This window comes from Pteronotus mesoamericanus, unplaced genomic scaffold (assembly GCF_021234165.1).
Source record: "Pteronotus mesoamericanus isolate MK-2021 breed Mesoamerican mustached bat unplaced genomic scaffold, CSHL_Meso_final scaffold_36, whole genome shotgun sequence".
Lineage (NCBI taxonomy): Eukaryota > Metazoa > Chordata > Mammalia > Chiroptera > Mormoopidae > Pteronotus > Pteronotus mesoamericanus.
The window spans coordinates 11,370,385-11,398,249 of record NW_026555313.1 but is presented as its reverse complement, the minus strand read 5'-3'; the positions used below and the strand labels follow the sequence as shown (position 1 = coordinate 11,398,249).

The window sequence follows — 27,865 nt, the reverse complement described above, 5'->3', positions numbered from 1 at the left end:
TTCTTCAAAAGTGGATGTTACTCTCTGAGAACAAAGGCCCTTCTGGAGAGCAGGGGCATATCATTCTGTTTGCGCTTTCATAAATCATGTTCCAGGGATCTGAAAGACCTGAAATCACACCTAGAAGTGACCTTTTTACTGAACTGAAGTGATGAAATAGCATGCAAGTAGCTATTTTATCTAAATACATCAAGAGTGACAGCTTCTCTTTTAAATTGTCTATTGTGAATGTCTTATTAGGGTTATTTTGCTATCACATTGATTTATATTAACAATTGTTATTGCGTCCCCCAAACCCCTTCCCATTGTGCTTCCTCACTGTTTAAAAGCACATCCTATGAAGCCAATCCAACTTGGGTTTGAATGCTGATTCTGCTGTTTATTAGCTGTGAATTTTTAGCAACTCTCTTAACCTTCCAAAATCTCATCTAAAAATGGGGATAGTAATAGTGAGCATAAAATAAAATTCAGTAACATAATACTTAGCCAATAGCAAGTACTCAACAGATGTGTTGAGTTAGGCATCATCCTTATCAACATCATTATCCCCACTTTATAGATAAAGAAACTGAGGCTTGGAGTGGATAGGTCATTGAATCTAAGACCGTTTGCTCACTTAAAATGTCAGGAAAGCTAAAATTCAAATTTAGGTCTGAATTCTTCCAAGTCTTTCTTTCCTAACCATTATATGATACTGCTACAAATTATTATGTTGTGGAACTTGAGTCTCCATAAAAGCATGGGTTAGTCTGTGTTCAGGTTACGCAAAACTATAAGAATGTATAGTTTACAGTTATATGACCTGGACATACTTAATTTTCAATTAATTTTTTATTATAGTGGTCAATATTCTTATAATAGATATCTATGCATAAAAATAGAAATAACATAGGTAGTTTAACAGAACCTGAAAACCAAGCTTTGTGATATAATGATTTTTAACCTCTTTGCCAGAGCCAAATATTCCCCTTTATTATGCTTACCAGTTTCTGAAATCTGATAGATTTAAACACAGTTTATTTTTCTTATACCTTATATTATTTCATTAAAACTTGAATCTAATTTAGGCTACAATAAAAACTTAGAGAGATATTTCAGTTTAATGCAGCTTTATACAAATCTGTTTCTGCTACATAAAAAAGTAATTCCTACAACAGTTTTTCACATTGCTAAATTAATAAATACAGATCATTGTGAATTTCTGAATTTATACTTATAATGAATGAAGACAGTTCAAGAAGAATAACTTGTTATTTTCTAATTAAAATAAAACTACAATTATTACAGAGACATAACTTCTCCAATTCAATGTACCTAATTATTAAATAAGGAAAAACTCACTGATGAAAAATATATAAAAATAGTAAGTTCCATACTATGCATATTGGAGCTTCTGTTTCATGAGTGGTTTTTCCGTAGTGTAGGAGGTATGCAATTATTTTTTCACTCGGGCTCTGCTGAATCAGAGATTTAAAAAAAAAAATAGCTACATATAAATCAAGAATATATTTCTGTTTTATATTTTTGAGATAGATAATGTAACATATTCAACTTCCTTGTAAGTTGAACACTTGTTACATATAGCAGATAATATATAATATTATTTATACATTTACTCATATACTAATACTTTTTTTTAATTATTTTTTTATTTTTATATTGTTCAAGTACACTTATCTCCATTTTCCCACCACCACTTTCCCCTGCCCCATCCACACCAACCTTCCACCTTCAATCCTTCCCTGTGTTGGCTTTGTCCATGGATCCTTTATACATGTTCCTTAACTTGACCCTTCCCCTTCTTTTCCCCATTGTCCCACTCCCTCCTCCTCTCTCATTACTGTCAGTTTGTTTTTTCTTTCAATGTTGCTGGTTATAATTTTCTTGCTTGTTTTTTTTTTTTTTGGCTTAGGTTCCACTTATAGGTGAGATCATAGGGTATTTGTGTTTCCTCCCTTGGCTTATTTCACTTAGCATAATGCTCTCTAGTTCCATTCATACTGTCGTGAAGGGTAGTAGCTCTTTCTTTCTGCTGTGTAGTATTCCATTGTGTAAATGTACCATAGTTTTTTGATCCACTCATTTACTGATGGGCACTTAGGTTGCTTCCAATACTTGGCTATTGTTAATAGTGCTGCTATGAACATTGGGGTGCACAGATTCTTTTGAATTGGTGTTTTGGGATTCATTGGGTATGTTTAATCCCAGCAGTGGAATCGCTGGGTCAAAAGGCAGTTCCATTTTCAGCTTTTTGAGGAAATTCCGAACTGTTTTCCACAGGGGATGCACCAGTCTGCATTCCCACCATCTCTTTTCTCCACAACCTCGCCAGCACTTGATGTTTGTTGATTTGTTTATCATGGCCATTCTGACTAGTATGAAGTGGTATCTCATTGTGGTTTTAATATACATTTCTGTGATGGCTAGTGATGCTGAGCATCCTTTCACAGGTCTCTGGGTTCTGTGTATGTTATCCTTGAAGAAGTGTCTGTTCAGGTTATTTGCCTATTTTTTTAATTGGGTTTTTTGTCTTCCGGGAGTGGAGGCATGTGAGTTCTTACATATTTTAGAGATCAAAATATACAGTTTGTCATCTTTTCATTTTGTTGATGTTTTCTTTCACTGTTTCTTATTTTGATAAAGTCCCATTTGTTTATTCTTTCCTTTATGTCCCTTGCTGTAGGGGACATATTGAAGAAAATATTGCTGCATGGAATATCTGAGAGTTTCCAGCCTGTGTTCTCCTCTAGGACTTTTATGGTGTCATGACTTATATTTAAGTCTTCTATCCATCTTGAGTTTGTTTTTTTGCATGGTGTAAGTTGGTGGTCAAGTTTCATTATTTTGCTTGTAGCTGTCCATATCTCCCAACACCGTTTGTTGAAGAGGCTATTTTCACTCCATTTTATGCTCCTCCTCTCTTTGTCAAATATTAGTTGACCACAGAGACATTGGTTTATTTCTGGGCTCCCTGTTCTGTTCCATTGTCTTCTTATGCCAGTACCAGAATGTTTTGATTATAGGAGGCTTGTAATATGGTTTGGTGTCAAGAATTATGATGCCTCCTACTTTGTTCTTTCTCAAAATTGCTGCAACTCTTTGGGGTCATTTATGTTTCCATATAAATTTTTGAATTGTTTGTTCTATATCTGTGAGATACGTCATTAGAATTTTAATAGGGATTGTTTTGAATGTATAAATTGCTTTGGGTAGTATGGACATTTTGATGATGTTAATTTTTCCAACCCATGAACATGGTATATGCTTCCATTTATTTATGTATTCTTTAATTTCATTCTTCAGCGTGGTGTAGTTTTCTGAGTACAGATCTTTTACCTCCTTGGTTAGCTTTTTCCAGAGCACTTTATTTTTCTTGTTGCTATAGCAAGTGGGATTTTTTTTCCTGATTTCTGATTCTGATATTTCATTGTTTGTATACAAAAATGCCTTTGATTTCTGAATATTGGCTTTGTATCCTGCTGTTTTGCCGAATTAGTTGAGTAGTTTTTGGTGGAGTCTGTAGTGTCTTCTGTGTACACAACCAGGTCATCTGCAAATAATGACAGTTTTACTTCCTCCCTTCCAATTTGGATGACTTTTTTTTTCTTCTGTGATCTCTGTGGGTAGGACTTCCAATACTATGTTGAATAGAAACAGTGAAAGCAGACAAGCTTGTCTTGTTCCCGATCTTAGTGGGAAAGCTTTCAGTTTTTGCCCATTGAGTATGATGTTGGCTGTAGGTTTTTCATATATGGCCTTTATTATGTTGGGGTATGCCCCCTTTATTGCCACTTTGCTGAGTGTTTTTATCATAAATGGATGCTGTGCCTTATCATACACTTTTTCCATGCCTATTGATATGATCATGTGATTTTTATATTTTGTTTATGTGATGTATTATATTTATTGATTTGTGAATGTAGAACCATCCTTGCATCCCTGGGGCGAATACTATTTGATCATGGTGGATGATCTTTTTAATGTATTGCTGGATGCAGTTTGTCAATATTTTGTTGAGGATTTTTACATCTATGTTCATCAGCGATATTGGCCTGAAGTTTTCTTTCTTTTTTGTGTCTTTATCTGGTTTTGAGATTAGGATGATGCTGCCCTCATAAAAAGAGTTGGGGAGTCTTCCTTCTCCCTGGATTTTTTGGAATAGTCTGAGAAGGACAGGGGTTAGCTCTTTCTTAAATGTTTTGTGGTATTCTCCTATTAAACTGTATGGTCCAGGGCTTTTCTGTGCCGGGAGTTTTTTGATTACTGCTTCAATTTCACCAGCTGATATCAGTCTGTCAGCTTTCAGCTTCTTCTTCATTCAGTATTTTCCTAGAAATTTGTCCATTGCACCCAGGTGTTGAAATTTCTTGGCATGTAATTGTTCATAGTGATTTCTTAAAATCCTTTTTATTTTTGTGGCATCAGTTGTAATTTCTCCTCTTCCATTTCTGATATTTTTCATTTGGGTCCTCTCCCTTTTTTTCTTGAAGAGTCTGCTTAAACGCCTGTCGATTTTGTTTATCTTTTCAAAGTATCACTTCCTCGATTTATTGATCCTTTGAATTGTTCTTTAGTCTATATGTCATTCAGTTCTGCTCTTATCTTGATTATTTCCTTCTTTCTATACACTCTGTTCTTTGTTGTTTGTTCTCCTGTTCTTGAAGATGTAGGGTTAGGCTGTTTATTTGAAATGTTTCTGGTTTTTTTAGGTAGACCTGTATTGCTATGAACTTCTCTCTCAGGACTGCCTTCACTGTGTCCCATAGGTTTTGGACTGTTGCGTGTTCGTTTTCGTCTGTTTCCAGAAACTTTTTATCCCTCCTTTATCTCATTATTGACTTTTTTATTTTTTTAATAGCATGCTATTTAGTCTCCATAAGTTTGAATATTTTTGAGTTTTTTCTTTGAGGTTGGTTTCTAGTTTCAAGCCCTTGTGGTCCAGGAAAATGCTTGTTATGATTTCAATTTTCTTCAATTTGTTGAGGCTTGAATTGTGCCCTATAATGTGGTCTTTTTTTAAAAAAAAGTTCCATGTGCATTTGAAAAGAATGTATATTTTGCTTCTTTGTGATGAAAGTTTCTATATAACATATCAGTTAGGTTCATTTGATCTAATGCGTCATTCAGTTCCACGATATCCTTGTTGATGCTTTGTTTGGACGATATATCCATTTTTGACACTGTGGTGTTAAAATCCCCTATTATCAGTGTGTTGCTGTCTACATATTTCTTAAAGTCCTCCAAGATTTTCCCTAGGTATTTGAGTGTTCCTATGTTGGGTGCATATAGGTTTACAATGTTTATGTCTTCTTGAAGGATTCATCCTTTCAATATTATGAAGTGTCCTTTGTGTCTCTTTTTATGGCCTTTGTTTTGAAATCTGTTTTGTCTGTTACAAGGATTGCTACCCCAGCTTTTTTCCCTGTTCATTTGCTTGGATAATTTTCTCCATCCATTTACTTTCAGTCTGTGTAGGTCCCTTGTTCTGAGGTGGTTCTGTAGTAGGTAGCATATGCGGGGGTCATGTTTTCTAATCCATTCAGTTACCCTATGTCTTTTAATTGGAGCATTTAATCCATTTACATTTAAAGTTATTATTGGTAGCCACTTATTCATTTTTTTCCCTTTGTACCTGTGTTCCTCTCTTTCTCACTCTTTCTCTTCATCTTCTTAAATCAGTCCCTTTAGCATATTTTGCAGTGCTGGTTTGGTGGATGTGTATTATTTTAGCCTTCTTTTGTCTGGGAAACTCCTTATTTCGTCTTCCATTTTAAATGAGAGCCTTGCTGGGTAGAGTAGTCTTGTTTGCAGGCCTTTGCTTTTCATTACTTGGAATATTTCATGGCATTCCTTCTAGCTTGTAGTATTTCTGTTGAGAAGTCAGTAACTAGTTGTATCTGGGCTCCCTTGTATGTTACTACCTGTTTCTCCCTTGCTGCCTTTAAGATTCTCTCTTTGTCTTTAATATTTGCCATTTTAATTATGATGTGTCTTGGAGTAGTCCTCTTTGGGTTCCTCTTGAATGAAACCTTCTGTGCTTTCTGGACTTGTGTAACTTTTTCTCTTCTCAAATGAGGGAAGTTTTCCATCATTACTTTTTCAAACAGATTCTCTCTCCCTTGCCCCTCTTCTTCTCCTTCTGGAATCTCTATTATTTGGATAGTATTAGGTTTCAGGTTGTCCTTCATTTCCTTAAACAACTCTTTATTCTTTTTGAGTCTTCTTTCATTTTCTTGCACTTTCTGGGAGCTTTTTCCAACCTTGTACCCCATCCTACTGATTCTCTCCTCTGTTTCATCTAGCCTGCTTTTGATTCCTTCCGCTGTGTTCTTCAATTCAGAAATTGTATTCTTCATTTACTCTTGCCTCTTGATGGTTTCTATGTCCTTTTTCATGGTGATATAGTTTGCAGTAATTTCCTCGTAGTTTCCTTGCAATTTTTGCTAATTCTCTCTGAGCTCAGTGAGCTTACTGAGTTCCCTTAGAACAACTGGTTTGAAGTCAATATCTGATAGCATCCTTTCCTCTATTTAATTTTTTTCTCTTTCTGGGGATTCCTCTTTTCCATTTTATTGGGAGGTGTTTCTTTGTCTTCCATTTTTTTTTGTGAGACTCTTCTTTTTTGCTTCTGCTTCTTAAATTGATCTGTCTTGTCTTCCTGACTTTGTGGTGTGAACTTCCATGGTAGGAGACCTGTGAGATTCAGTGGTGCAGTCTTCTTGATCTCCTGAACTTACTGCTCTTTGGATGCCTTTTATGCTGTTTATGTTGGCTCTCTGGAAGGAATTGGATTTTGATTGTTGTTGGTCATTCTTTGATGGGTCCTACCCTCCAGGCAGTTGAATGAGCGTCACTCTGCTTACCACATTTTGTGTGTTTTGGTACAGGTGGTGGCAGAACAAAAACACAAAACCCAGGAAACAAACCCATATCTCCAAAAATAACTCCCCCCTCCAATCCCACTATCAATAGCAAATGAACTAGTATTAAAAAGGCTGTAAAGAGTTAAGACTGTTATAAGAGAAGAGAGAAATAAACTGTTAGTATAAAATCTAATGATCTAATATGCACAGAGTTGATGGACCTGAATTGAATGTTAAAAAGCTATGTAGTAAAGAAAATATTGCAAATCATGGGAAAGACCACAGTGGATTTCCATCTTGGTAGCCTCTAGTATTTACCACTGTTTTTTCTTTCTGGATCCACCTCTAATGATATCAGATGTTGACCTTGTCTGACTTTAGGCAGTGTGTTGGAGACTTCTAGGAATCCACTGACTGTGGCTATCTTGTTCAATTGGTAATCTAGTCAGTCTGTACTCAACAGTCAGGCTTAAGCACCACAGGGTGGGACAGAGTCCCTCTTGGGGGTGGGACTGTTGTTCCCTGCCACACTGCTCTGGGGAGTGGTCTGCCTGAGCAAGATGGCTGATGGCTGCTGCCGTATGGGGGATGCCTCAGCACTGGGATTCTGGCGGCTCTTCTCTCTGTCCTCTCCTCAAAGCCTCCATCTCTAGTCTCCTCAAGTTTCTCTAGTCCATTCTGCACCCCCTTTAGCCAATGATCTACTATCTGTGGCTGCCACTCTGTACTTAGCAATCAGGCTTAAGCACCACAGGGCCAGAGCAGAATCCAATTCCACATTTTAAATAATATAGTGGCAAAGGCAAAAAAGCAAAAGTTCCATTTAATGGGAAATGTGGATGTTCATTCATAAGAAGAAAAGAGAAATAAAAAGAAAAAGGAAGAACTAATGAATAAAATAAGGAAAACCAGTGATCAGAGAGAGTAAACGAAGAGTGGTTATTGGAAATAAGTGTAAGTCCAAACAACAAAGGAGATAAGGAAGGAGAAAGCAGATGGAGAAGAAAAAGAAAGCAAGTAGAAGGAAATATGAGGAAGGAGAGGGAGTCAGACCTCAGATAAGAGTCTAAACCTTTGAACGTTAGAGACCTGCTTTTACCTTAAATGTTAAGAAAAAAAATTAATATACTAATATTTTACTATGAAGTTGTACATTGTGTGTATGATGCTTATTATGCCTTTCACATTCCAATAATAAGAAAGTATATGTCATTAACAGCACCCCTTCTCCAAAAAGGAAATTAAGCACATATGAAATAATCTGGTAATACTTTCAGAACAATTATTTTCTTTATATTCAAACAATAGTGTGCAGCCTTTTGAGAATTCATATTGAATTGAAAATGTCCTTTTCACAATGTTCTGTGGTACATAGATTTGGCTTACTCCCCACAGTAACAAAGATACTTTGATATCTTTGAAAAGAGAACTTTATTTTATCTTTTTATTCTTATCATCCAACACTGTACTAGTAAATAGAAAACCATCACTTCAATGAATAAACAAGGGTATTATGTATAAAGAGATGAAATAGCAAACACTAGAAAAAACTTTACATAAGATAAAGTGAACATTTAATTTATAAAAATTATAATACCAAGCAAGAATTCAATTTTATTTTCTTATTTAGATTAGATATTGGTGACTTGTGCAGGGGGAACAAAATAAAATGTAGTTGCAGACTGTGAAATCTAAATCTCTATAGTTTCACCCCATATTTCTTCTTCGCTTCTCATTTCACTTAATATCCTAAATACTTTATGCTATGAAAAATAAAGAAAAATAAATGTATTAAGTGCATTCTATGTTTTCCTATTTTATTTCTCACTGATGTCATTTTTCATTTCATCATTGTCTTTAAAAGGTGACCAAGTAGGAGACAATAACAAAAGCTTCTATTCAGAACTGTGAATTTTACATTTGCTGTAAATCATATATAAATTTGCTTGTATGAATGCAGAAAGTCAGTATGGCTAATAAAACATTTCTTGTTCTTCCTCTTCATCAGATAGCAAATTTTTGTGAATTTCTTATGTGAAGAGCACTGATCAAAATTCCATGTTAATTTTGCAGGTGATGGAAGTCAAAGGACAAATGATCCATGTCCCAGAATCAAATTCCATTTTATTCTTGGGCTCTCCGTGTGTGGACAAGTTGGATGAACTTATGGGCCGGGGACTGCATCTCTCAGACATCCCCATCCATGATGCCACCCGAGATGTCATTTTGGTTGGTGAGCAGGCAAAGGCCCAAGATGGTTTGAAGAAGAGGATGGATAAATTAAAAGCAACTTTAGAAAGAACTCACCAGGCCCTGGAAGAAGAGAAAAAGAAGACAGTGGATCTCCTATACTCTATTTTCCCTGGTGATGTAGCCCAGCAATTGTGGCAAGGGCAGCAAGTGCAGGCCAGAAAGTTTGATGATGTCACCATGCTCTTCTCAGACATTGTGGGCTTCACAGCCATCTGTGCTCAGTGTACCCCCATGCAGGTGATCAGCATGCTGAATGAACTGTACACCAGATTTGATCACCAGTGTGGCTTTTTGGATATTTATAAGGTAAAGGGGTTTAGTTACCTATATATTAATACCTTTTAATAGCAAATTGTGACCTTAATTAAATTGTAAGGATATAATTTTCTTTTTTAATGATTGCTATCTCTTTAATTTAGAAATTTATACAGAACACAGGTATTTCTGCTTTATTAGGAAATTTTCATTATGAGTTATATTACAGTATTGATTTACTGTAGGTAACTGTGAATCATCATATTGCTCAGTAAGGAAAAATTCTGTAAAGCTAACCCTTTACATTCATTATTAAAAAATTAAATTTCTGTACACTAGGCAACTTTTAACCACAGAATGTCTTTCTTAGAGAGTGAGGTTCCAATATAAACTAAGAATTATGTTGATAGTTAAAAAGAAGTAGTAAGTTATGCCAAAATATATATTGCATTATCAGTTAAATCATGGTTAATCAGTATTTTGTATTGCATTGTCAACTGAGGTCCCTCTAATTCTGAAAGAACACATGTAAGTATTCTAGCTGTTGTCCAAATGACCAATGGCTTTTAGTGGAAGTACTCTTAAATTTCCAAACTAAATAGTGGAAGAGCTTTGGAAATGAGTACTAATCACCACTGGTTGGTCTGCTGTGATGAACTCAGTATTAATTCATTATTAAAATCATAGCAATATCTTGCATGATTCAGCTCCAATCTCCCTAATGAGTAACTCTGTAACTTTCCATAGAATTTCACATGGAATGCACAATGTCAGGCCACATGGCTCTATTACATGAAGGACAGAAAATATGTTTAGTATAAGTGAACAGTAGTGAACTGTAGATTTTTATTTTATTCTTTACTAATCCACTCAGACAACTATTTACTTTTATAGTATGATCTCCACATAAGCATATTTAGAAAGAACCTGTTTACATTGTTTTCATTGAGGTATATCTCCTTTACAGAAAGTGTTCTCTAGCCATCATAATGTAATATGTAGCCAATGCTAAATATTTTAGTGAGCCTCTTTTGAAAGGTTATTATTCAGTGAGAAGTATACATGAGGGATTTGCCTTTTTATACAAAATAAGAGTTCTTATAAATTATTTTTAACTTGGTAGAAGTGGCCGAATGTCTGATCCTGAACCAGAGACACACTACAGTGAGTCTGTCATTGTCATAACCAGACATCACGCTGGCAGATCAGCGTGAATTTGCCAGCACTTTCTCCCTCCTGGCCTGGGGAACTAGGACACTATTTCTGCAACCACCAATCTCCTCCTTCTAACCTATTCGTTTGCTCTCTTAGCTTCCTCCAACTAAAACAGCCATACATTATTTTGGTCCTAAGTTCATACACCTTAATGAGAGTGAAAAATGGATAAATATTTTTTCCTTTGGGAACACATGGAAATTCCTGACTTAAATATAAGTATCAGTTAGGTTTTGAGAAAGAAGAAATGTAATGTTTTCTGGGGATACCAAAATAATTTTAAGGTTTAAAATATAATTTTAATTAGATTGTATAGATATCAAATATTCTTCCTTCTGAGATAAGCTAGGATACCTCCCAGAAAAAAAATCTGTGGGAATATCCTGTATAATATTCAAATTTTCCTATATGTTATTAAATTATTGACAGTTCCATATAGTGATAAAAAATTATCTGCAAGTTTTAACTTACAAAATTGAACTACTGTTTGCCTGATACTCAAGATAATGCTTTCTATTTTTCATATATATGTATATATATACATACATACATAATATATATGTAGAGAGAGTTATTTTTTTAAAAAATTCTGTTTCACAAATTCTCCTAAAACTTGCTTATGAAATTTTATCAATAAATTATAAAGTAATATGATTTTTGGAACAAATGTGTTTAACATAACTTTGATGCCAATATGTATATGTATCTTGGACAGCTGTGTAGAAGAGCTTTGAAGTTCACTCAGGGTTATGGGGGTTTTGGGATCCAGACTAGGAAACACTAGGCTAAGTGCTAGAGCCAGAGAGGGAAAGACAATATTAAGAGTGTGGTGGGGGGAGAGTATTATTTTAGTATAGGATAAAACAAAGTATATAATGAGAACCATATGAAGAGGAATGTAAACTAGAAATATTGTATCTTATATCCTGTATCTCGTATTTTAGAAAAATTTAAAATGTTGATTTATTCATTTATTTTTATTGTTCAAGTACTGTTGTCTCTATTTTCCCACCATTTCCCCTGCCCCACCTTCAATCCTACTCCCCTTTGGCTTTGTCCATAGGTCCTTTATATAATTTTAAATTTCTAATCATCATAATAAATCTAGGTAATTTTCTAGAGAATTTAAAAAGTGCTATTACCATGAACTATCTGCTAAAGTTTCAATTACTTTTGAAAAGAAAATTCTCAAAGGCAATAGAATTTTTTAAGGACCACAAATATGCTGATTTCATAAAATGAAATAGTGTTGTTGGATTTAAAATAGGTGCAGAATTTTTGTAAAATAATCAATTTTGTTTTATGTTAGATATGCAAAAGGAAACTAGGTAAAGCTGAATGCCAAGGATGAAGAGGGAGAGATGGGATATTCAAAGTTTGCTGAGAGACTCCAATTTCAAAATGTGTGGTTGCCCCTTTCTTGATCATCTTATTTTTCCATGGTTACTATTACTAGGGAGATGATGCAGTGGCGGATTATAATTCTAGTGTTAGAAGTCAGCTAAATTAAGCTATAATAGAAAGGTTCCAGTAAAAATAATCAAAATCTTCTATAAAGCAGGAGGTTTAGGAAGAAGTTATAAATTTTACTGTACATATTTCAAGCATCGAGAAAACTAAAGCCCTTACAATGTTTGGCTGCCAAGGTGTCATAGGTGTATACATAGTAATAAGAGCTAGGTAAACTGAGGGAAGCATGGGTTATAATTTTGATCCTCTTATAATTAGAAATGCAAATATTCACTGAAAGTCAACATAAATAATACACTATATAATATTTTGCTTCTCAGGTTTTATAGGGTATAGAGAATGAATAAAATAAAGAACTTTTTAAATCAATGACATATAGATAATAATAATAATGGTATTAGACATTGAAGAAACCTAATGTGGGTTTTGCCTTAATTTTTGTTCTGCCTCTGGCAAGCCCTTTAGTTACAAATAAGGGAGAGAAAAGAAGAGAGATGACTCCTTTTTCATGCTCTTCTCATTCCATTCAGCCAAAGCTATGGTATCCCAGTACTATCTTAAATACGCTCCTTAGGTTCTCATCTTTTCACCGTTAACCACTTTCTTAACTTTACTTATCTCTAGTTCTATTACCTATAAGGTCCAGATTCTAAAGCAGCACCTGTATTTAGTGGTAAATGTCTATCTTAGCTGCCATCATTATGTCTCAGACAGTTGTATCTGGACATATTCAAATATGTATTATGTGATACCCCTAGTGCTTATTAGAAAAGAATAAATAGGATCTCATTTAATCTCCCATGACTAATATGTAGAGTTGTTACATTATCTTCATTTTCAGATAGAGAAGCAGAGTTTTAGAAAGGGTAAATAATCTAGATAATATAGATCATAAATTAGAATTTGAACTTAAGTTCGTCTGATTCTAGAGCCTACAGCATTTCCACAAATCTAGGCTGTTTTCTAGACAAAGATGAAATCATAAAAACAAAAAGCAGAAACTATTTCAAAACTACGTGGCCCTGGCCGGGGTGGCTCTGTAGATTAGAGCGTCATCCAGGGACCGAAAGGTTTGCTGTTTGATTCACAGTCAGGGTACAAATATAGTTTGCATGCTTGGTTCTCAGTCTGGGCGCGTACAGAGGGCAATCAAGGGATGCTTCTCTCTCACATCAGTGTTTCTTTCTCTCCCTTCCTCTCTCCCTAAGAGCACTGAAAAAATGTCTTCAGGTAAGAATTAAACAAACAAATAAATAACTAGGTTACATGATCAATAACTATAATTATACTGCCAAGTGATGAGAAGAAGTCTCTGACCACAGCTGAGTTTTGAGAAGCTGCATCTTAAAAGCTGGGCTTTCTTTTTGTCAGAAGCCAGCGAGCTTCTTCTTCCTTAATTCTTTTTATGCACAAACAGCAATAGTGTACCAAGAAGGGCACAGTGGAATCAATGATTCAAAGGGCAGGCAATAAGGATATAATTTTAAGATGATAAAACTGAATAATGAATTTTTTCAAATAAAATCATCTTTCACAGGCAACTCTGAAAAATATTAGTAATAAAATATTTCCCTCTGTTGGTGTGGGGGTAGGGAGAAATCTCATATTAAAACCCAAACTCATTCTTAGGGACACAAAACTTAGGGATTGGGCACAAGGCAACTGGATCACTGGAAATGGAAACCAACCAGTGTGTCCAGACAGAAAGTATGAAGATGGGCATCAGGACAAACTTTGATACAGAACCACAGGCTTTTCTCTGGCCAGGGCCAGACCTAGAGCCAGAGGATGCACAGCAAACCCCTCCCTAGAGTCACAGGGAAACCGAATACAGCACCTTCATCAAAGGACCTTTGAGATTTTAAATGTCAAAAGTGGAATTAAAACCCACAAGGATGCTAGAGTTAGCAGGCTATTTCTATCCATTCTTGTAAGTGAGTAAAATATATTTGGAAACACTCTTAGCATTAATGCCAATTTGAAAATTACTAGATATCTTGAGTTCTGAGAATCTTCAGAACCAATGAAAACACTGTATTAATATTATAAGCTCCAAACCACTGTAAATACAATACCCATAAAAATAGGGCTAGGGAAATCTATTAAGATCATGTAGATTTCATTTAATTTATAAATGTAGATTGTTCTGCTTAGTCTCTCCTTAGTCTATTAATTATATATTCCTATTAATGATAACTCCTTAACTACTTCATAGAAAAATAGTATCTGCATTCTAAAAATAAATACAGAATGCAGAAGTAAACAGGATAGATATCCATGATAGAAAGGTATATATATATAAGGTGATCCATATTCGCTTTTGGGTGAGCATGTTATTCCCTCTGGGAACGTGAGAGACAGGCGAGCCCTTGGGATTGAGATGTCTCGGTGAAGACTCCTGAGGTTTTGTGCTAATGTTTTAGCACAAAGAAGCTATATCTGACTTGAATCCCTTTCTTTGGCCTCCTAAGAGCTGAAAACAGACACTTCTCACAACAAATTACAAGGCTACAGAACTCTATGCCTCAAGAATTTTGATTTGGTTGCCATTTGATAATTACGGACCTAGTAAACCCGGCTGTTCACTGGACCTTCAGCAGGCTTCAGAAAAATAAAGCAGAATCTTAATGATATAACTCCAGTGTGAACTGGATTTCACAGAGAAAAAAATGAAGTGCTTTCTTTTCCCTTTGTTTCTTTTTATGATATAAATACCTTTCCCATACTTAGGTACTTTGTATAGTCTTAGAATTATATATATATGTATATAACATTTTATTCCATTTCCCAGCCCCAAATGCCAGGTCCAAACAGTAAAGAGTGACTGTTTCATTTTCCCCCCTAGATTTACATATTTTCTGCTTTTGAAATGAAAAGCTACTAAAGATTTATACCAGTTCTTTTTAGCGGATTCCATCAACCTCAATGCCATTTACTTTCACTGTTATTTTATTGCAAAGGAAGTAACAGTATCTTCTAGTAAGTCTAGAAAAGAAGAATTTCTGAAGTAAAAAATATTCATTTATTCATTCAATATACATTTTTGAATCACTCAAGAACAGGGCATGACTCCCATAGAAGCCTATAAAATGTTATGGAAATCAGTATGTATTTTTAGCACAATTTTAATGAGCAGAAAAGAACTAATTTATATGCTTTAGAAGGTAAGGTGAAAGTCACAGATAGTATTCTGTTCTGGTATCTCTTCTACTGGGGGGATTATATTGTCAGTTTCAAAATACCATAATGCCCTAAAAACTACATGACAAGGGTTTTGCTTCATTTATATTTTTCCCTTTGGCAAGAACTTAGGCTGGAGATAAGGGACAAACAAGGGGTAGGATGGATCCTTTTCCCGTTCCTCTCATTGCATTCAGCTAAAGCTGCTGAGTCCCAGAACTGTCTTAAGTACGCTGCTGGGAGTTTTCATCTTTCCACCTTTAACCACTATTTAGCCTCTGTGCTTCGGTTTCGCCATCTGTAAATAGACTAATTTTACCTACTACATAGTAATATTGTATGAGCTTTTAAATGAAATGTATGTAAAATGCTTATTACAAAGTGTCTGGTCTATGGCAGTAAATGTAAATGTTAACTGTCATTTCTCAAATATGTATTTCTGGGTATATATGTGGAGTAGGTATGTGTTTTGTATGCATGTGCCTGTATGTGCATGTATTTGTATATACATAAAGATTGCATAGCCAGTGCTTATCGGAAAAAGATAAAGTGCTTATTTGCTTTAGTTCATTCTTTCAGGTTATTAGAATTACATTGTATGCCAGAGAAAGATTGAGGGAAGCGTGGGAAGAGAGGTAAGAGTAGGGGTTGCTGAAATACATTATTTGAGTTATTTTCACTGGGTCCTCATAGATCCTCTTTCTTGAAGATGGGTTCATAGTTCATCTTCAGAAGTTAGTTTTATCTATATACCCTGAGCTACAGCATGAAATTTGTAAAGGTAACACTGTTTGTTCAAGTAATATTGACCTGTGCAATGTTTATGACCTAAAATGTTTATTTTTTTTATATTCTAATATGACATCCAGAATTATTTTTTTCTCTGTTCAGAGAACATTACTTTTTACTCCTGTGGCAAATTCTGAAACAGTTAAAAGGCTAAAATAATTTGGATTGCCAAGCAGAAATCAAAATCGATAGTGTCTTGCTGAATTTATTGAAGTGTTTTGGGTTGTTGTTTTTATCCCCGTTGACTTTTAAAAAGATTTTATTTATTTTATTTTTAGAGTGAGGGAAATGGAGGAAGGAAGAGAGGGAGAGAAACATCAATCAGTTGCCTCTCACATGTGTCCCAGCCGGGGACAAACCTGCAACCCAGGCATGTGCCCTGACTGGGAATCGAACAGGCAACGTTTCTCTTTGCAGGATGACACCCAACAACTGAGCCACACTGGTTAAGGTTATTACTGTTGATTTTTAATTTTCTAAAGAGTGTTGGCAATTTCTAAGAGATTGATTTTTTGATTTTTATAATACCAAGAGTTATGGACTGAATGTTTGTGTCCTCCCAAAATTCATTTGAAGCCCATCTCCCAATGTGATGGTATTTGGAAGTGGAAACCTTTGGAAGGTCATTAGGATCAGGTGAGATGACAAGAACTGGCCTCCGTGATGGGATCGGTGTCTTTATAAGAAGAGGAAGAGTTCAGAATGCTCTCTCTGCCACGTGAGGACACAGGTGACCATCTGCTTGCGCTTGGGGGAGGGAGCCCTTACCAGTGAACCGAACTGAATCAGTCAATACCTTGATCTTGGATTTCTCAAGCTCCAAAACTGAGAAAGAAATTCCCGTTTTTAAGTCATCTGATGTATGGTATTTTGTTATAGCAGCCTGAATGCAATAAAATGCAAAAAAAAAACAACAAACCATATCAGTTATAAAAACAGTCTGGAAATTTATGATACAAGTCTTGCAAGTTTTCTTAGTGTATTAGGTCCATGTTGCTAGAATTTCCTATATCTATAAGGATAAATGTTACCCCGTGATGTAAGTGATTTTTCACTAGCCTTATGTAATTTATGTCATTACAGAATGTCTCACTTTTGTGTATCCATATGCTATAAAGAAGTTCAGTCCTGAGCTAAACTGTTTTTGCTCTTGTAACTAACACCTTTATCAGAATAGCATGAGAAACTAGCTTTTAGTTAGTGTACATTTTGCTATTATGTTTTACTACCTAATTACTTACTCCTATATGTTTATTTAAAAATTAACTTAAAATATCAACTTTTCTTTGTCAAAAATTAGTGTCATTATATAATCATTTATTTTACCCTGAGGTCATTAACAGAGGATTTCTGACAAGCTTCAGAGTGTGAACATGTCAGTTACATTCCCATCAAGTTTTATAATTCCTGAGTATTTTATGAGTTTACTAAAATAAAAATTGATCTAGATGAGACATTTCTCACTTATCTGATAAGAGCCTCGATGCAATCTGCAAACCTTACTGAATTTGATAGCTTCTATTACCTTTTTCACCACACCTTTAATTGATGATGTTCTGTAGGAGAAATGCTGCATGTTATCCTCCCTGTGTTTGCCAGTTAACAACAGTGATTTAAAGGGTGCCGATTCCTTAAAGTGAAATGGAATTCACATTTACTAAATACAAACTATATTCCAAACACAGTTCTCGTTGTCTTAATTGTGATATCTTACTTATTTTCCAGAAGAACCCTCTGGGATGGGGGCTCTTATGTCCTTTTTGAAGGTAGGTTTAGTAAGCGACAGAGATGTGTTGGAATTTAGTTTTGATTCAGCTAAAAGTTTGCATTTAGAAAACAATGGTTAAGATCATTTGTGACTCAGATAGCTAGTGTTTCTAGTTAGCCAGAGGCAGAACTAGGACCAAAGGTTGTCTAGCATTTATGTACGTATAGTGTATTAATTGGTATCCTGGATCCAGTAACTTGGACAATTGCCAGGCAAATTTTATACCTTAAAAACGAGAACAATAGTATGTCATAGGATTGTTCAGAGGGTGAAAAGAACTAATAGCAAAAGGCCTTTATAATGAACAAGACGCCCTTGACGTTATAGTTAGAGGATGAATTTGAATTTTTAAATTGCAATTTGAATTTTAGCCTAAAATTAAGACTATAACTAGTCTCCTTTTGAAAAGGCATTCAACAAATCAGCACTACATTTTAATATGTGTGGACTTAATAGTAAAGATTTTTTCTTTTTGTCTCCAGAAGACTGAAGACGATCTCTCTGTAGGAGTTAGAAAAGTAATTTCAGCCCAGTGGAAGATCTTTATGAAAGTCAGTGTCCCAACAATGAAATAGATGGACTGCATCTGTATGCTCTCGTCATTGAAGTGATTCAAACACAAGCTACACTCTTTTGATGGGACAGACAGTAGAAATTCTCAAAAGGTCACTTTATTTTATGAGATTTGAAGACTATAAATACTCAATGTTGGAACTATATGTAGTTGGCTAGGAAAACGTTACCAAAGTACACATTAATCCTGCAGATTCCCTATTAATGATTTATGTATATGTTTATTTTTGTAAACATTTTTTAAAGTACAAAGATGATAATTTAATTTTATCTTAAATTCAAGCATTTGCTTGTGAATGTTTGTACATTCTGATGCATTTTTCAGGCTTTGAAATTGTTAACATGGTTTTGAGTAAGCTGGAAAACTATAATAAATCACTGAAGCAGTGAAATAGTGGATACAAAGTCAATATTCAGAAACTGATGGCAGTTTTGTACACCAGCAATGAACAATCAGGAAGAGAGGCTAGAAAAAAATCTTATAGCAACAAGAAAAATAAAATACCTAGGAATAAATTTAATCAAGGCAGTTAGAGACGTATACTGAGAAATCTATTGAACACTCAGGAAAGAAATTGAGGCTTTTTTGCAATGGGTTTGCTACCAGAACACAGGTGTTGAGAAAACCACCACTAAATCAAAGCCAAAATGGGAAAGGGAAAGACTCACATCAACATTGTTGTCATTGGACATGTAGATTCTGGCAAGTCTACCACTACTGGCCATCTGATCTATAAATGTGGTGGGATTGACCAAAGAACCATCGACAAATTTGAGAAGGAGACTGCTGAGATGGGGGAGGGCTCCTTCAAGTATGCCTGGGTCTTGGATAAACTGAAAGCTGCACACAAGCGTGGTATCGCCATTGATATATCCCTGTGGAAATTCAAAACCAGCAAGTATTTTGTGACCATCATTGATGCCCCAGGACACAGAGACCTTATCAAAAACATGATTACAGGCACATCTCAGGCTGATTGTGCTGTCCTGATTGTTGCTCCTGGCTTTGGTGAGTTTGAAGCAGGGATCTCCAAGAATGGGCAGACCCGTGAGCATGCCCTTCTGGCTTACACACTGGGTGTGAAACAGCTGATTGTTGGTGTTAACAAAATGGATTCCACTGAGTCTCCCTATAGCCAGAATAGAGATGAAGAAATTGTTAAAGAAGTCAGCACCTACATTAAGAAAATTGGCTACAAGCTTGACACAGTAGCGTTTGTGCCAATTTCTGGTTGGAATGGTGACAACATGCTGGAGCCAAGTGCTAAAATGCCTTTGTTCAAGAGATGGAAAGTCGCTTGTAAAGATGGCAGTGCCAGTGGAGCCACGCTGCTTGGAGCTCTGGATTGCATCCTGCCACCAACTCATCCAACTGTCAGGCCCCTGTGTCTGCTCCTCCAGGATGTCTACAAAATCGGTGGTATTGGTACTGTCCCTGTGGGCTGGTGTTCTCAGACCTGGCACGGTAGTCACCTTTGCTCCAGTCAGTGTAACAGCTGAAGTCTGTTGAAATGCACCATGAAGCTTTGAGTGAAGCTCTTCCTGGGGACAATGTGGGGTTCAATTTCAAGAACATGTCTGTGAGAGATGTCCCTTGTGGAAATGTGGCTGGTGACAGCAAAAATGACCCACCAGTGGAAGCAACTGGCTTCACAGCTCAGGTGATTATCCTCAACCATCCTGGCCAAATCAGTGCTGGACATACACCTGTTCTGGATTGTCACACAGCTCATATTGCTTGCAAATTTGCTAAGCCGAAGGAGAAGTTTGATCATCATTCTGGGAAAAAGCTGGAAGATGGCCCAAAGTTTTTGAAATCTGGTGATGCTGCCATCATCGATATGGTCCCTGGCAAGCCCATGTGTGTTGAGAGCTTCTCTGACTGTTCTTCTCAGGCCTGCTTTGCCGTTCATGACATTAGACAGACAGTTGCTGCTGATGTCATCACAGCAGTGGATAGGAAGGCAGCTGGAACTGGCAAAGTCACCAAGTCTGCCCAGAAAGCTCAGAAGGCTAACTGAATATTATCCCCTACATCTGCCACCCAGTCTTAATCAGTGGTGGAAGAACAGTCTCATAACTGTTTGTCTCAATTGGCCACTTAAGTTTAATAGTAAAGGACTGGTTAATGATTACAATGCATCATAAAACCTTCAGAAGGAAAGGAGAGTGTTTTGTGAATCATTTGGTTTTCTTGTGTATGTGGCAGTTTTTAAGTTAATAGTTTATCTTTTAATGGAAACAACTTAACCAAAATCTGTCACAGAATTTTGAGACCCATTAAAACAAAGTTTAATGAGAAAAAGAAAGAAATAAATGAAGGAAGATACAAATAAATGGTAGCATATACTGTGTTCATGGATTGGAAATATTAACATCGTTAAAATGTCCATTCTACCCAAAGCAGTCTAGAGTCAACGCAATCCCTATTAAAATAACAATGGCATATTTCACTTATCTAGAACAAATACTCCAGAAATGTATGTGGAAGCAAAAAAGACCTTGAATACCATAAGCAATCTTGAGAAAGAAGAATGAAGTTGGAGGGATCACAGTACCTGATATAAAGCTATGCTATAAGGCCACTGTAATCAAAACAGCCTGGTGCTGGCATGAAAATAGATGAATAAACCAATGGAACAGAACAGAGAGCCCATAAATAAACCCAAGTCTCTATGATGGTCAATTAATATTTGACAAAGGGGGCATGAACATACAATGGAGTAAAAATAGCCACTTCAATGAATGGTTCTGGGGGAGCTGGACAGGTACATGCAAAAAAATGAAACTAGACCATCCGCTTACACCATACACCACAATAAACTCAAGGTGGATAAAAGACTTAAATATAAGTTGTGATACCATAAAAGTCCTAGTGGAAAACATAGGCAGTTAAATTTCAGATATTCACACACAGCAATATTTTTGCCGATATATTTCCTAGGGCAAAGGAAATGAAAAAATTAAAAAATGGGACTACATCAAATTAAAAAGCTTCTGCATGTCTACAGAAAACATCATCAAAACAAAAAGGGAACTGACCATATGGGAGAATATATTTGCCAATGATACCTTGGACAAGGGTTTGATTTCCAAAATATATAAAGAACTCACATGACCCTACACTGGGAAGACAAGCAATCCAATTAAAAAATGGGCAAAGGACCTGAACTGACACTTCTCCAAGGAATACATATAGAGGGCCCACAGACTACGAAAGGATGCTCAGCATCACTAGCCATCAATGAAATGCAAATTGAAACCACAATGAGATACCACTTCACACTGGTCAGAATGGCTATCATTAACAGATCATCAAACAAGTGCTGGCAACGTTGTGGATAAAAGGGAACCCAGTACGCTGTTGGTGGGAATGCAGACTGGTGCAGCCACTGTGGAAAACAATAAGGAATTTCCTCAAAAAACTTACCATGAAACTGCCTTTTGACCTTGTGAGTCTACTACTGGGATTATACCCTAAGAAACCTGAATTCAAAAGGACCTATGCACCCCTATGTTCATAGCAACACTATTTACAATAGCCAAAATCTGGAAACAGCTGAAATGCTCATCAGTAGGTGAGTGGACTAAAAAAACTGACACATTTACATAGTGGAATAATACACAGCAGAAAGAAAAAAGGAATTCCCACCTTTTGAGACAGCATGGATTGAACTGGAGACTATTATGCTAAGTGAAATAAGCCAGTTGGTGAAAGACAAATACCAAATGATCTCACTTATAAGAGGAATATAATGAACAAAATAAACTAATGAACAGAAGAGAACAAGAGACATGGAAACATGGAACATATTGACAGCAGCCAGGGGGGAGGAGGGAAACCAGATAATGGTGGAAAGAAGTGGAAGGGACTAGACAAAGAACATGTGTGAATGACCCATGGACATGGACACTGGTGTGGGGATTAACTGTAGGAGCAGGGGCTGGGCTGGTTGGACGAGGGCAAAGGGGGAAAAATTGGGACAACTGTAATAGAATAACAATAAAAATAAAAAGAAATCACTGAAGCAAAATTCTTGTTAGACTGCTGATCTCCTTTTGTGTGTGTATATGTTTGTATGTGTGTGCTTATGTGTTGGAATCTATGAAAGCTACCTATTAAAATAATGCTGTTCTTTGGATGGACCTGGAGAACATTATGCTAAGTGAAATATGCCAGTCAGAGAAAGGCAAATATGATTTCACTCATATGTGACTCTAATGAACAAACTGAACTAACAAGCAAAATAAAGACAGACTCATAGAGAGTAGGCTCACAGCTCTGAAAGGGGGTTCAGGGGCAGAGGCATCAAGCAAAAAGAGAAAAAGGACTCCTGGACACCAACAATAGTGTGGTGGTTGCGGGGGTTAGGGGAATGGGTGGAGGTGGAAGAGGTTATATGGGAGAAAAACGGTAATTAAAAAATATAATTAAAAATATCAATAAAAACATAATACTGTTATTAAGATAATCCTAAGCAATATTTTAAAAGTTTTTACTTTGATACTCAAATTTTAACATTGTACAGATTTTTTTCTGTTGTCATATAAAGTACGTTTTGTGCCTTTCCCATTTCCACTTATTACTAGAGTCATTGCCTTATAAAAAATGGGGCACATTTCAGGTGTCTGATAAAAGATCCTTTGACCTTTAGGAAGAGGCCAGATGAGGAATGCTAAAGTTGTTATGACAGTGGCAATCGATGACAGTTAAATGTAGGGGGGAAAGGTGTTAGATATTAAGCCTGAAAAGCTAATTTTAATTATGTCTTTTTAAATAAAGTCACATGGCCTACCTGTGTCAAACTTCTACTTCCATAAAATGGAAACAATGGTATTGGTTTAACATTTTTGTTGCAGGTGACACATCTGGGGTCATTCATATGGAAGAAGATGAAGGCTAGAGAGAGTGTGTTGTAGAATTTGCAATAAAGGGAGGAAAGGAGATTGTCTTAGTCCATTCAGGTTGCTGTGACAAAAATACCACAGAGTGGGTAGCTTTTAAACAACAGAAACGTACTTATCAGAGTTCTGGAGGCTGAGAATTCCAGGATCAAGATGCTGGCACATTGAGTGTCTAGTGAAGGCCCACTTCCTACTTCATAGATGGCTGTCTTCTTGCTGTGTCCTAACATTGTAGAAGGACAAGGAGCTCTCTGGGTTCTCTTTTAGAAAGACATTAATCTCATTCATGAGGCTGGAGGCCTCCCCAAGGTCTCTAATCACTTCTCAAAAGTCCTACAACCAAATATCACAATGGGGATTAGGTTTCAACATATGAATTTTGGGGGGCACAAATATTTAGTCCATAGTAGGGGCTGATATCTGTTGAGTAGTTAATATATGCCAGGTACCATGCTAAATTCTTTATATATGTTTGTTGATTTATTTTATATTCAACAAATAATTATTGATTACCACCTATGTTCTAACTACTAAACTAAGAATAGGGCAAAATGGTAAGTAAGACAGGCATGGTTCATATTGTTAGATGCTTGTAATTGAACATTGGGTATAGATGTTAAAAACTACATAGTTAATGATTAAAATTATAATTATTACTAACAGTTATAAAATTATCTTTTTTAATATTTCAGCAACTTTGTAAAATAGATATTATCTTCCTTTCACAACAGGAAATGAGACTTGAAAAGGTTAAACAACTTGTTTGAGTTCACAGAGCTGATAGGTAGTGGATTTAGCATTGCTTGGGCTTTGTCTATTCTAGAAGGCTGCTCTGGGGGGGTCTCAGGACTACATGATCTTAAGAAGGTCTACCACTTGCCCAAACACTGTCACCCATTTGTACCTTAAAGAAATGTTTCTTGATAATTTACCAAATGTCAGGGACGACAACAACTAGTTAGGTAGATATGACACCTGTCTTCATGGAATTCACAGTCTAATAAGAAAGACAGTGATTAACCAACTCTCACAAAAATGTGTAATTATAAACCACAATAAGAAAGACTCAGAAAAATTATACTGAATTATGAAAGAGTATGATATAGGTATCTGAGTTAGTCTAGAAGTTCAGGAAAGCATCCCTGAGGAGGTGACTTTTAAATTGTGATCTAAAGGGTTAGTAGGAATTAACCAGGTAGAAGGGATGGTAAGAGTAGAGAGTTCAATGCAGTGAGCACAGGATATATAAAGGCTTTGAGTCAGAAAGGAATGTGATGAACAACTAAAAGGTAGAACAGCTAATTGAAGATCAATGTGGTGAAAAAGAAGAAATGAAGGTTAGCACAAAATACATCATACAAAAGTAGTTAGGAGCTAGAACCTGTAGATGTTTAAACCATTTCAAAGATTTTGGTCTTAATAATAGGAGTGATCCAGCAATTGTGTAGTCATTAGAGAATTTTGAATGGTGGTATAACACAAGTAGATTTTCTTTATAAAAATTGCTTTAACAGTAGTATGGGATATAGATTTGGGCAGTCTGTAGACAAAAGTGAAACATAAAAATATTCTTGTCATAATTTAAATGCATACCCTACCAGGGCTGACAAGGCATATACAAGAAGCTTGAGACAATGTTGGAACATGAAAGAAGTGGTCCATTTTGTTTACTTAATGGAAATACTTCCATTCCATTGTTTATGCAAGTCATCTGATCACTGGAATATGCTCTGTTTTGGCATTATGTAGGCTTAACCTGAGTTTATTTTGAAAGGCAATTTACACATTATCTATATGAGGCTAATAGGATTTACGGAGGTTAGATTATGTTCTTTAAAAAAATGAATTTTTAATAACACATTTCTACTTGATTTACTAATTGGGCTGTACTATATACTTAAAAAAAATAAACTATGTTAAAGCAGTTTTAGATTTACAATAAAATTAAAAGAAAGGTACAGAGATTTTCCTATATATTTTCTGCCCCCATAATCTTCTGAATTATAAATATCACTCACCAGAATACTGTATTTTTACCAAGGATGAACCTACATCAACACATCATAACAGCCAAATTTCCTAATTTACTTTAGGGTTCACTCTTGATTTCACAGTCTATGGGTTTGAGCAAATGCATAATGGTATATATCCATCATTATAATAATATACAAAGTATTTTCACTGCTCTAAAAATAATCTGTACTCAGCCTGTTTATTCTATCCCCTCAGTTATGCAAAATTGGTCATTTTACAGTCTCTACAGTATTACTTTTTCCAGAATTCCATATAGCTGGAATCATACAGTATGTAGCTTTTTCAGATTTGCTTCCTTCCCTTAGGAATATGCATTTAAGTCTCCATGTGTTATCATGGCTTGATCATTCATTTCTTGTTAGTGCCAACTAATATTTTATACCTGGATGTACCAAAATTTATCTATTCATCTACCAAAGGACATCTTGGTTGACTCCAGTCATTTGTTGAAGAGACTATCTTTGCTCCATGTGTTACCTTTTCACCTTTTTCAAAGACCCATTGACTATATTTTGGGGGGGTCTCTTTCTGAAATCTCTGTTCTGCTCCACTGATCTATTTGTTTATTCTTCTAGCAATACCACACTGTCTTAATTACTGTAGCTGTATATAGTAAGCCTTGAAACTATTCACAGTTGTGACATCAACTGACATTATTTAGAACTTATTCTATATGTTTACTGGAAATTATTGTAAATATTCACCATATTATGGGAATATGTTTAAGGTTCTTGTAAATCAGGAATCCCTGGAAAAGGCTTCTTGAAAATAATAGATTATTTCTATAAAGAGTGAATGGATGAATTCCAAGTAGAGTAATAACTTGGAATAACATTGAGTTATTCATTTTGATCGGGGCATGGACTAAAAGTGATAATAGTGAATAAAACTGAAAAAATTGGAGTTGTGTTATTGATGATCTTAGAAAACAATTTACTGTACAGCAGAAAGATTTTCAGTTGCCCACATCTGACTTGAGAATTTAGAAAGAAATTTTGACCGGGTATTTTAATGTATTTTTATTTGCTAACCTGCCTCAGTCTTTATGATAAACAACCTGGAGCCTAGTAACAGTATTTTCTACATGACTGAGATTCCTGAGCAGGAAGTGGAATTACTTGGATAGATCTACTGGGAGTTTTATCAGCAGAAAAGCTTTCTTTGATAGGCAGTCATTTGGATTTTATTTTCCCTCATTTGGGAATAGTTCCCAGGTCAAATCACTGTTCTATTTATACACATGGCCTCCTTTTCAATGCTGTGCCAGCTGAGCACTATAGAGACATCCTTAAAAGAAGTAGTATTTGGGTCAAAAATATCAACCATAATGAGTTAGATAGTTTTTTTAAAGAAAGAACAAAGTGATTTTTTGAAGCTTTATTAGTAAATTTTTAGTTAAAGTTGTTTCCATTTGAATTGCTAAACATTATGCACAGTTCACTTGAATGTATTTAATTAAACTCAACAAACTTTATTGGATCATTTAATACCTACTGTGCTAGGTGATTCTCAGCACTTAGGTATGTGGAGTGGGGACTAGAAGTTGTAATTTAAAGTTCTGACAAATAAGAAAATTTCTGGAGAAGTTTATTGTACCTGTTGGTAGGATGAAAGACAGAAGAGGAGGAATATATGGGAATGGCTGGAGTTCAGGATAGAAAGCTCTTTGTCTTTTTTTTAAAAAAGGTGAATATTTGGATGAATACTATAAAATTTTAGACTTATCTCATATACCAGAAGTTTTCAAACTTTGAGAATCATAAAATACACCTAAGAACATGTGAAAGTGCATATAGCTGGGCCTTATATCTAGATTTTGATTGAGTAGATCTAGGTGGGGCCAAGGGATCTAATTTTTAGCAAGTACTTCTGGGTGATTCTTATGCAGGTGATCCTGAGTTTTGCATTAATCAGATGTAATTTAAAACAATAAAACTCTCAGTGAGCATTCTGATTTTGTGCTCTTTTTTTAGAGTTGGGTGGCAATGTTCAGGCTGCCCATTCTGGCAGTCATCACCTGTGATGCCTCAAATTTCTCCAGAGCCTGTGGTACTCATGAGTGGCTTGCTTTCAGGAGAGAGGCCCCCACCACATCCTGTTAATTCTGGGTGGAATGACCTACAGAGATCTGGTTCACAGTGGGGCAAAGGTCTCAGGCAATAGCTGGTGTGAGGGGTTGGCTAAAAAGGCGACAGATGACAAGTGTGCCATCTTCTTAATGGCAGCAGAAGAAATGCGGACAGTAATGGAAGTGGTGGATGAAAAGCAGCTGGAGAGACAGGGATGGTAGAGAAAGAAAAAGTGGAAGTAGCAAATATTCTGCAGTGGTTTGTTTCCATGGGGAGAGCAGTAGGGGTTGCGAGGGAAAATGAGGTGGCAGAGGGGAAGGAGGTGGTGAGGCTATGGCCACTGACTGTGATCACTTCAAGGACTTTCTTCAGTCTGGAATTAGAGGTAGTGAGTGCCTAGGCTGATAGGGCCTTCCTCCTGCCGGAGCTCAAGTCTGAGTGAATGCTTAGGCACTTGAATAAGGGTGTGGGATTCATCAACCAAATAGTCC

General features: G+C 35.9%; 1 protein-coding gene across 1 annotated transcript in view; it reads left to right on the top strand.

Moving 5' to 3' along the window:
- Positions 1-27,865, top strand: part of GUCY1A2 (guanylate cyclase 1 soluble subunit alpha 2) — a 340,761-nt gene that overhangs the window by 210,131 nt on the left and 102,765 nt on the right. The window contains exon 5 of the mRNA XM_054592483.1: positions 8,937-9,422. Coding sequence (XP_054448458.1) covers positions 8,937-9,422 — 486 coding nt within the window. The remainder of the gene's footprint in view (positions 1-8,936; positions 9,423-27,865) is intronic.